At 40.9% G+C, this 12,021-nt stretch overlaps 1 protein-coding gene across 3 annotated transcripts in view; it reads right to left on the bottom strand.

The window, feature by feature from the left end:
- The window catches only part of ASAP1 (ArfGAP with SH3 domain, ankyrin repeat and PH domain 1), a 368,734-nt gene that overhangs the window by 82,801 nt on the left and 273,912 nt on the right, over positions 1–12,021 (bottom strand). For all 3 annotated transcript variants that reach the window (XM_084619542.1, XM_084619543.1, XM_084619541.1), the window contains exons 14-15: positions 8,484–8,571; positions 6,899–6,947 (exon numbers count right to left, since the gene is read on the bottom strand). In XM_084619542.1, coding sequence (XP_084475668.1) covers positions 6,899–6,947; positions 8,484–8,571 — 137 coding nt within the window. The remainder of the gene's footprint in view (positions 1–6,898; positions 6,948–8,483; positions 8,572–12,021) is intronic.

Genomic DNA, 12,021 nt, shown 5'->3' with positions numbered 1-12,021 from the left:
CATTCAGGTAAGGATAAATCATGATCTCTTGGCAGCGTAAACAGGTGGCAACTACTGAGAAAATCTTGGAAAATACTCTCAGGGCCAAAGATAACCTGAAGGGGACTACCCTGTGTTGGTAGTGATCTTGTCCCAGGGTCAATCTGAGAAATTGCCTGTGATTTGGTACGACCGATGTGAAAATATACATCCTGGAGGTCAAGGGCTTAAAATCAGTCTCCCTGTTCCAGTGCTGGAATGATCATCGTTAGTGACCATCTTGAATTTCACAGCTTTGACAAACTTGTTGAGTGCACTGAGGTCTAATATGGGTCTCCAGCCCCCTTCCTCTTGGGTATTAGAAAATACCAAGAGTAGAACTTCTGACTTGCAGATGTTGAGGTATTGGTTCTATGGCTCCTAACTGGAGGAGACTGTCTACCTCTTGTCGTAATAAACTCTCGTGAGAAGGGTCCCTGAAGAGGGACAGGAAAGGCTGTTGTGGAGGGGGCAGGGAGACAAAATGGACAGAGTACCCACAGTAAACAATCTCTAGGACCCATAAGTCCAATGTCATATGCTTGCAGGTGCTGCAGAATGCTGCCAGATAGTGGCCAAAAGGGTGGGTAGTGATGGTAGGTTGTAGCAGTTGTGGGGAATGAACTATCGGCACCTCAACCAACACTGGTGTTTAGACGTGGAAGGCTGGGACGAGGAACATTGCTGACCAGACGGTTTACGTCTGGAGAATTTAGTTTTCTTTCTCTGTGGCTTGTAGTATCATTGAGCTGGGCACTGGGAAGTTTATGGTTTATGCTGGAACTGTGGACTAAATTTTCTCTTTTGTCCCAGCACATGAATGCCCAGCATATGAAGAGTGGTTCAAGAATCCTTCAGTGTGTGAAGGGAGGCACTGGTTTTCTCCACAAAGAGCTTAGTGTCCTCAAAGTGAAGATCTTCAATGGTTGCCTGCACCTCCTTCAGGAAACCTGACAGGTGGAGCCAAGAGTCACATTGCATCACCACCATGGAGATGGATCTGGCTGCAGTATCAGCCGCATTGAGGGCAGACTGTAGCATTGTCTTTACCACTAGCTGCCCTTCTTGGATAATGGCCTTAAATTGTTTGTGATGTGACTCTGGCAGCTACTCAATAAAATTGTTCAGTTTTGAGTAATTTGTGCAATCATATTTCACTGTAAGCACTTGGTAGTTGGCAATTTGAAACTGAAGCATGGCCAAGGAGTACACCCTCCTGCTTCCAGTCCCTATTGTAGGGAGTGGGCCTCATATGGTGTTGACGGCCATGAGAATTGATTGAGTTGGGTGGAGAGTGGGAGAAGAGGAACTCTTTCTGTAGGCCAGGATGTATTACTTTTTGTTTGCAAGTCGGTGTGACCAGTGCTGGGGTCTGCCATATGGTTCTTGTGGGTCGAGAAGGGCCTCATTGACAGGGAGGGCTATTATTAAGGATGAAGGATGGAGGATGTCCAGGAACTTGTGGTGTGTGTCCATGACTTCCTCCATTGGTATCTGGAGAGAGTCAGCCACTCTCTTTGCGAGGTCTTGGAAGAGGCGAAAATCATCTGCCAGGGATGGTGGGGGAGGCATGACAGCCTCATCTGGGGAGGAGAAGAATATAGTTTTTGGGGTTGCCTCCCCCTTGACATCACCCTTGCACTCCTCCAAGATTCCTTCTGGGGGCTCCGAAGCTCTGGACATCGCAGCAGAGGAAGGATGTCTTGGGGGGCTTCTGGGTGGGACTAGAAGCCCGAGAGGGACGGGGGTGGTATGCAGCCCAGGGATCCCAGTATGGCCACTGGGGTGGCAGTGGCATGGAGTCTGGTGGTGGTGTCCATGGATGGCCATACTAGGATGGTGGCAGTGGGGACATATAAGGGTATGCCTGGAGGACCTGCTGGTATCAGGCACTGTAGGGGGCTTGAGATGAGTACTGAAATATCTCTGGTCCGCTATCTCAGACCACACTGCAGAGCAGGGGAGCATGGGAAGGCAGCGGGAAAAACTCCCATGTCAAGCGGAGACCCGGTGCAGAGGTCTGGTGCCAAGGAGAGACTCTGGTACATCAGCTAAATGGAGGTCCCTCGAGTGCCAAAATTCCAGTGGTGCTGACTGGCTCGGTGCGACGAACGGTGATGGGGGGCGGGGAGATATTCTCCGGACTGGCTGTTCAGGTACTGGAAGAGGCATCGGTACAGATGGGACATGGCATACCAGTGGTGCCTTGGAGTGTTTACTCCGGTCCTTCTCCTGAGGTGCTGTTGACTTGGTGCCTATGCCCATTGGGTCTGTGGGTGCATCAATGGTACCTGCCACCGTAGTCTTCCTTGAGCCATGGGTACCAGGTTTGGCCTGTCTCGGTGCTGATGGTACTGAGGACACTGAGCATGACAGGGATCATTTGTGGCTATCTCATGGCTCACTGTGGGGACTTCCCGCTCTCTTTTTCAACTTATGAGAAGGATTGGTGGCTGATTTCTTCAACCCATAGCCCTTTAATGTTGAGGGCTGTGGGGAAGACTCATGTCTGTGTGGAGACTGTTGGTGTGTGTCCAGAGAAGGTCTCAGAGCTACCTCCATGAATATAATCTTCTGCCTTAGCTCTCTGTCCTTGCGAGACCAAGATCTAAGCTACTGGCAAAGAGTGCACTTTTAAACGTGTCCTTTCCTGAGGCAATGAATGTACCATGAATGCGTCTGCAATGAAGATAGCGTCATTGCAGGACAAGCACTTCTTGAAGCCTGGAGAACTGGGCATACCCCATTTGGGGGGGAAGGGTCCCCAATAAGAAGCGTGGGAAGAAAGAAATTAAATTCTATCTATATCTCCCTACATATAAGTATAGATATATTTTAGAATATAAGGAAAAAAATAAAAGACACTAGACTACTACTAAAAACTAGTCTAGGCTACAAAGAAAGCATGAGGTAATAGTTGCTAATGGACTGTTAATAGCTCTGTCTCTAGCCAGGAGTCGTAGAGAAGGAACTGACAGGCGTTAGTCCGTGTGCATTGACTAGCCTCGTGGCAGGGCATAAAGATCTCTGATCAGCAGCACAGGAATCCAAGTACACCTACAGTGGAACTCTCATACAGTGAAGCACCCACAGGGACACTACTTGAAGAACCACTTGGTAATACCAACCATAAAGTAATTAAATTTAACATCCTTGGGAGGAGGGGAATACCAAAGGAACCCACCACAGTAGCATTTAACTTCAAAAAGGGGAACCACACAAAAATGAGGAAGCTAGTTAAATGGAAATTAAAAGGAACAGTAATAAGAGTGAAATGCCTGTAAGCTGCAGGGAGACTAATTAAAAACACCATAGTAGAGGATCAAACTAATGGTATACCCCCAGCACCCTCCCCCAAAAAACCTCAAGAGGACCAAAAAAACAATGCCACCATGACTAACCAACAGACTAAAAGAAATAGTTAGAGGCAAAAAGACATCCTTTAAAAATTGGAAGTCAAATCCTACTGAGGAAAAGAGAAAGGAGCATAAACGTTGGCAAATCAAGTGTAAAAATATAATTAGTGGGCCAAAAAAAGAATCTGAAGAGCAACTAGCAAAAGACACAAAAACAAACAGCAAAAACTAACAGGAAGACTACCAAACAATCAGTGGGGACACTGGATGATCGAAGTGCTAAAGTAGCACTCCAGGAAGACAACGCCTTTGCAGGGAAGCTAGATGAATTCTTTGCCTTGGTCTTCACTGAAGAGGATGTAAGGGAGATTCCCACATTGGCACCATTCCTTCTAGGTGACAAATCTGAGGAACTGTCCCAGATTGAGTTGCCAATAGAGGACGTTTTGGAATAAATTGGTAAATTAAATCCTCGCCCTAAACAGATATTCATCCAAGAGTTCTGAAAAAACGCAAATATGAAATTGTGGAACTACTAACTGGTATCACTTAAATCAGCCTCTCTACCAGATGACTGGATGATAGCTAATTGTAATGTTAATTTTAAGAAGGCTCCAGAGGCAATACTGGCAATTACAAGCCAGTAAGCCAAACTTCAGTACCAGGCAAATGGCTGAAACTAGTAAAGAACAGAATTATGAGACGCACTCATGGAGAATACTCAATGCACCTTTGTAAAGTGAAATCATGTGTGTCAGAATTCTTTCATGGTGTCAGCAAACGTGGACAAGGGTGATCCAGTGGATATAGTGTCTTGGACTTTCAAAAAGCTCACCAAAGGTTCTTAAGAGAAATAAGGAGTGATGAGATAAGAGGGAAGGTCCTCTCAGGAGGCAGTAATAGGTTAAAAGATAAGGCAGGAATAAATGGTCAGTTTTCATAATGGAGAGAGGTGAATAGCAGGGTCCCCAAGGGATCTGTGCTGGGAGCAGTGCTATTCAACATATTCCTAAATGATCTGAAGAAAAGGGGTGAACAGTGAGGTGACAAAATTTGCAAACGATAAAAAATTACTCAAGATAGTTAAGTTCAAACCTATCTGCAAAGAGTTACAAAGGAATCTCACAAAACTGGGTGACTGGAGAACAAAATGGCAAATGAAATTCAGTTGATTAGTGCAAAGTAATGCACATTGGAAAACAATCCCAACTATGCATATAAAACGATGGTGTCTAAATTAGCTGTTACCACTGAAGAAAGAAATCTTTGCGTTATCGAGGATGGTTCTCTGAAAACATCTGCTCAGTGTGCAGTGGCAGTCAAAAAAGCTAACAGAATGTTAGGAACCATTAGGAAAGGGTTTCATTATAAGACAGAAAATATCATAATGCCACTATATAAATCCATGGTATGCCCACACCTTGAACACTGCCTGCAAATCTGGTTGCCCCATCACAAAAAAGATATATTAGACTTGGAAACAGCTGTATCACCGATCAAATTCACAAAATTACACAGACATATCTAATGCTATTTGGGTCACTTATAAGTACTTGTCCAAAACACACAGCACTTGAATAAGCAGAACTACAGGAATGTGTTGTAGTTTTTAGTGGTTTGTATTTCCAAAACAGGCAATATGTCATTAGTTTTCATCAATTTACTACCTCTAAATCCAGTAAACTTCTCAAGTCTATTTGTAGGGCTAATAAGTTCCATTTAGCAACAACAATATTAAAAAAATACTGCAGAACAAATTCATTCTCTGAGCTACTGAAGTTGAACCGTATTCCTTTATTTTGATAAAACATACTGAAGCTTACAGGAAATAAAATCATTGTGGGATCTCAAACTAATCTGACAAAATAATCAGAGGGGAAAATATACGCAGTAACAAATAACTACTTTAAATGACTGGGTCTCAAAATACAAAGACTAATAAAGAAAATGAAATATATTATAGCTTGATCTTTCAAATAAACAAATATAGGAAAAGCTAATTTACGGCAAATATTTCAAGATCAATTGTGCATCCAGGACATTGCTGACTAAATATTTTAAATGGCATTATTTTCTTCTCACCCAACAAATGAAGGGAAAATAACATGGTGCTTCCCAAACAGACAATGTGCAAAGTCAGCTGTAAACATGACAGAACCGTCACCTTTCACAACCTGCAGGACTGGCCTAAAGCTTTGAAGGATTCCATGTGCAACATGAGGCTCCTTCCCTGCTCACTCCCTGTCTGTGACTGGGCCCTAAACCACTGCTTCCCCATGTCATCTACTTCTTCACCTGCCAATCAGCTGTAAAGGCTTCTCAAATGCATACAAGACAGCAAGCGTACAAGAAGCAATCTGGTGTTAAACTAGAATATAGGTGAGCAGGTAAGGAATAGTGAAGCTGAAAGGAGGGAGGCAGGCAGGCACCAGACCTCAATCTGGGCATTCCACCAGCAGCTTTCTTACGGGAATTGTCAGGTGGCAGTGGAGTGCAATGTTCTACAGCAGTGGTTCTCAACCAGGGGTACGCGTACCCCTGGGGGTATGCAGAGATCTTCCAGGGGGTACATCAACTCATATAGATATTTGCCTAGTTTTATAACATGCGACATAAGAAGCACTAGCAAAGTCAGTACAAACTACATTTCATACAGACAGTGACCTGTTTATATTTCTTTACATACTATACACTGAAATGTAAAAGTTCAATATTTATATTCCAATTTATTTATTTTATAATTATATGGTAAAAATGAGAAAGTAAGAAATTTTTCAGTCACAGTATGCTGTGACACTTCTGCATTGTTACGTCTGATTTCGTAATCAAGTAGCTTTTATGTGAGGTGAAACTTGGGGCTACGCAAGACAAATCAGACTCCTGAAAGGGGTACAGTAATCTGGAAAGGCTTGAGAGCCACTGTTCTACACAACCACACTGCTATCAAAGCCCTATGGCTACCAAAAGCAATACGAAAAAGACAAACAGAGAGATGTGAATCAGAGAACACTAGAAAGTTCTAGAGAGTTCTGCACTGGCAGGTAGATGGATAAGTCTAATGAAATAGTCTATGGGGGCAAGTAACTGCATTAATAAAGTAACTAACGTAAATGACTAGATTCCAAAGTATAGTAAGACTCAAAGAGAAGGTGTTTTCTGTCTCCCATTTCCAGTACCGTACTCTTACATCTAAAGTGGCAGATATATGGTTTTTTCGGCTGTGAAAAAGGTGAGATAGGGTACAGATAATTATTCTACTGTCTCTTCCCCTCCCCCCCTTTCTCATGGAGTTTTTGTAGGCGTCAAACCTTTTGTAACCTTTACCACTCTTCACTCTGATGAATGGCAGTTTTCACTTACGACTTTCAGCATAACAAAAAATCCAGGGAACAAAGGCATATAGTGTTTTTCCACTAATTGAACAAAAGTAGTTTTGCCAGTGACTTCTTCAATGCAAAGAAATGATTTGCATATTTCTAGAGACAGATTTAAAAATATCTTGATGACAGTGTAAACATTCTTACGCTATATACTCTTGTTCATCCTCCGCCTGAAAGTGGTATGTTCTGTTATCTGAAATACAAACAAAAATCTTTCTAATGTTGAACACACCTGACAGATTTGAAATTAATTTTAAGATGCCAAAACAGTATTTGTTACCAAAATATATTCAGCAAGTAAGGACATATGTTAACATAAGTCAGTAAACCTATGACAGCTCTATTTTTCAGTTACTAACTTTTTAATAAAGCAACAGAATTGTTGACAGTATAAGTCATTTGTATCAAATGAGGGTCTGGTGACAGATATTGTTAATGTAATACCGAAGAGGTGAGGCAGTATACTTTTTGAGTTACATTAAGTTCACTTTTTTTTGGTGTGTACAGCCAGCATATTTTTATGCCACATCTTAGTCAATTTGTTGAAAACAGACACCCTTGTGTTTTTAGAATGCATAGAAAAACACTATATGGGGCATATTCTGCATTGTAAAATCCCTTTTGAAGTAAAAGGAGTTGCACAAGACAAAATTAGGGCAAAATTAACCCAAAATAGGTACATTTTGTTTGGAAAAAAATAAAATCAACACAAAGAAAATGTTATTGTTTTTATCACCATCAAAATTAACTTCAATGACTAAGGCTATGATTTAGTCATGGGTATTTTTAGTAAAAGTCATGGACAAGTCACGGACAAAAACAAAAATTCAGGCCCCTGATCTGTCCATGATTTATACTATACCCCTGACTAAATCTTGGGGCAGCTGCTGCTGCGGGGGGTGCACCCCAGGGGACTGCTGCTGTATGGAGCATGCCCCACAGGGCCGCAGCTGGGGAGAGTGGGGGCAGGTGCACAGCTGCTCCAGCCGCCCCGGGGACTACTACTTGGGCTGGTGCGGATGGCTGTGGGGCCGCCTGAGTGGCTGGCTGCAGAGTCGCTCCAGCAGCGGCTGGTGTGGCTGTCCCCAGGGCTATCTGAGTAGCTGGCCCTGGAGCCAGCTGCTTCAGCAGCCTGAGGTCAGCCACACTGGCCTCTACAGAAGTGAAGGAGGTCACAGAAAGTTAGGGAATCCGTGACTGCCGTGACAAACACAGAGCCCTATCTATGACACAACGCAAGATAGACAGGCACAGGTATTACTAAATGGTTAAAGGCTATCTTTTATGAAGGAGATGAAACTGAAGTTCCACACACAGTATAGGGGGTATTTTGAACAAGTACTGATAGACTGTTAAAACTGCAGAATAATTACCTGACTGAATCTAAGCAAACACGTTCACGCATAGTTGCTACTCTTCATAACAGTTAATTTTGTGCACAGTGCATCTTATGGTTTGCAACAGATACACAGTATAGATATTAGAAAACTTTCCATACGAAGATGTATATAGTCTTGGTCCTTGAGTCAAAATCAGAGCTGGATCCAAATATCCACAAAACTTTGTACAAGTTTGGATTAGGAGCTTAATTTTGCATTTTAGACTCACTTCTAGTTAAAATAGAACCTTGTAATTATTTTGCTATACAACAACATTCTGTAAAATCCCAGCCAATAGACTAGTTGATAATGAATGGTGTAAATATTTATTCACTTAAAATGTCACATACGTGATATCAGATCAAAAGACTTCTTATCTTCTGCATTTGGCTTCACCTGGCAGGTTAGTAAATTCAGTTTGGCAGGTTGCCTGTTGGACTAAAGAAAAAAAATTACCTATAGCAGTCTTGATTTAGGGCCCTTTTCCCACTGAGAGGTGTTTTTTCCATTCCTTTTATATATGGTTATAGTCACATTTTAATCAGTATAGATGGAGCAGTACAAGAATAACAAAAGCCCCTTTTTAGCAATTCTTTTTTTTTTTATAATTTCAGACGTGTCTGAAGAAATGATTTTTTTTAAAAAAGTCCCAATATTTAATTTTCCTATTGTGTTTAATAAACACAAAGATTCAATTGTTATCATTAAGCATTTTTTGTTATATAATGAATACATACATGAATGCTTCCATTTTCCTTGCATTTTATTTTATTACTTCATACAAGTAATTGAAAATAGCTAAAAAGTAACAAAACAATCTTGATAAGTATATACACACAGTACATATATATACACACACAACCCCCCCCCCCAACACCCATTTCTCTTACTGGGAGACAAGTGTCATTTCTTCAACTAATGGGTAAAGAAAAGGTGAAACCAAATTAACTATACAGGCTGGCTCTGTTTTTCCAACCAGTTTTGGTGGTTGAGCTGAATGTAGCTCCTGTGTAAATCCGGAAGGGATTATTGCTGACCACTGCTTTAGTAAATATGTGTACATAATGTGCTTTGTTAAATCTTTTTCTATATTTTCACTTACCTGACTATGGCTCTGGTTCAGGAAGGTACTTAAGCATATACCTAGCTTTAATGTATCCACTGACCTCAACTGATTACTCACATGATCAAAGTATGTTTAAGTACCTTCCTGAATGGTCTAATATGAGCACACAGGAATCATACAATACATCTTTCCACTGATCTATATTGAAATTCTTCTGTATACAAATCCTCAAGATCTAGCTCCTCTGTCAGCTTTCAAAATACTCCTCGGGGTAAGTGCAGTAAGTAAGTTTAAATAAACCTTGTTTGAGTGAACTACTACCAAAAAGGTTTTGGTTGTCCCCTGCAGTCTGAAATAACGTAAATAAAATAATGACCAGAAGAGCTGCCGCCAGGCTTATGGTCATTAAAAAGTTATATTAAATGTGAATGCTCAAATCACATGTAGAGAATAAGGCTTCAACTCAAATGCAAGAACAAGTTAGGGGACCTTCAAGAAGCATATTACATGGGTCTCAAAATATCCACAGTTAATATCCCTTTCATCCCCCATAGCGCATGCAAGCAAAACGAGACAAAAAAATAGACGGATTAGATTTAGGAAGGATGATTTCTCCATTTCCCACTCCCCAAACTACAATAGAATTTTGCTAATCCACACATTGTATAATAGCCATTTCTCAGAAAAACATAGCAGAAGCTTAGTGAAGTTTATTAAGATTTTGCTATTTTATAAAATATACCACATTATATTAGAACAATTGGGTAATCTTGAATTTGCTGATGACATCCTCCTGCGTTCAACATATTGCTTAATGGAAGAAAAGACACAGATTTTGGCAGACACTGCAAAACAAGTTTATCAACAAGAGAAAAACAAAATATTTGGCCATCAACGTCCCAAGAGCAACCATCAGAACAAAAGGCGACACTAGAAGAAGTAAGTCATTTTACATATCTAGGGAGTGAGAAGTGAAACAATGGTGACACCATGCTAGATATCAAGCAATGAATATCAAAAGCAGCAAACAACTTTCACAAACTTGAAAAGATTTAGAAAAGTAGCATAATTGGCACTGATACAAAATTACTAATTTTTAACACCACCAAGTCTGTCCTCCTTTATAAAGCAGAGTTGTGGAAATCTGCAGCAGAAATTGATAAGAAGATCAACTAATTCCAAAGTGAATGCCTGTGGAAGATCTTCAGAGTCCATTGGAAAGAGTTTCTTGCAACATCAGAAACTGAGTAGAGTAAACAAACCTAAAGCACCAAACATGGTAAGATGCGATGAACATATTTAGGACACACTTTAAGGATGCCACCAACATGACTGCCACATCAAATGATATTATGGACACCACCTGGGAAGAGAAAAAGAGGGCAACCTAGAGAAACATTACACGGAACAATAGAGAAAGAAGCCAAATCCACCAACATGACACTCACGAGGCCTGAACAGACCAGCACAAGACCTAAATAAATGGTGGAAACTGATGAACACCCTATTATGCACCTGAGGGCATGGGAATATAAAGAAAGATGATGTTTATTAATGCATTATGATGTGTTACCATACAGAATTAAAAGTGAGTCATAACTGTGAAAATAATCGGATCTCTTTTTTCTACACAGTTAATTAATGGTAGTCACATATCATATTCATAAGTAATTCTCCAAAACCTACCATACTAATATTGTTGTGCCATACTGAACTAAACTTGTGCCACTCTGAGGATCTAGGCACAAACGTGTGCCTGGCACTCATAATGATAAAATTATGTCACTGTTCTTTAATTTATTTAGTGAAGGCCTGTTACTAACAATCATACCTGAGTCACAACTAATGGTTTGATTTTGATTTGATTAATGAGATCTTTTCAGTATTCAAATATTGGGGACTCTCTCCACAGATATAAGACGTTTCCCCTCTCTATGCAAGCTTGATATAAACAACCTAAGCCTCCCCAATACCTTTTTAAAATTTATCATCTTCACTGCCATAAGGTACCATTTATACAATAAGCAACACAACAAAAATCTCTGATACCAGCTTCATACTGTATAGAGTAGCAGCCATGTTAGTCTGTATTCGCAAAAAGAAAAGGAGTACTTGTGGCACCTTAGAGACTAACCAATTTATTTGAGCATAAGCTTTCATGAGCTACAGCTCACTTCATCAGATGCATTCAGTGGAAAATACAGTGGGGAGATTTATATACACAGAGAACATGAAACAATGGCTGTTACCATACACACTGTAACCAGAGTGATCACTTAAGGTAAGCGGGAGGGAGGGGGGGGAAGAACCCTTTGTCGTGATAACCAAGGTGGGCCATTTCCAGCAGTTGACAAGAATGTCTGAGGAACGGGGGGGCGAGGAGGGGGAGAGGAAGAAATAAAGATGGGGAAATAGTTTTACTTTGCGTAATGACCCATCCACTCCCAGTCTCTATTCAAGCCTAAGTTAATTGTATCCAGTTTGCAAATTAATTCCAATTCAGCAGTCTCTCGTTGGAGTCTGGTTTTGAAGTTTTTTTGTTGAAGAATTACAACTTTTAGGCCTGTAATCGAGTGACCAGAGAGATTGAAGTGTTCTCCAACTGGTTTTTGAATGTTATAATTCTTGACGTTTGATTTGTATCAAATTATTCTTTTATGTAGAGACTGTCTAGTTTGACCAATGTACATGGCAGAAGGGCATTGTTGGCACATGATGGCATATATCACATGTGAAAAGGTCTCTGATAGTGTGGCTAATGTGATTAGGCCCTATGATGGTGTCCCCTGAATAGATATGTGGACACAGTTGGCAATGGGCTT

This window comes from Lepidochelys olivacea (genome assembly GCF_965140295.1).
Source record: "Lepidochelys olivacea isolate rLepOli2 genome assembly, chromosome: 2".
In the NCBI taxonomy this organism is placed as follows: domain Eukaryota; kingdom Metazoa; phylum Chordata; order Testudines; family Cheloniidae; genus Lepidochelys; species Lepidochelys olivacea.
The sequence above is the reverse complement of the archived record's forward strand: the minus strand, read 5'-3'. Positions and strand labels throughout refer to the sequence as shown.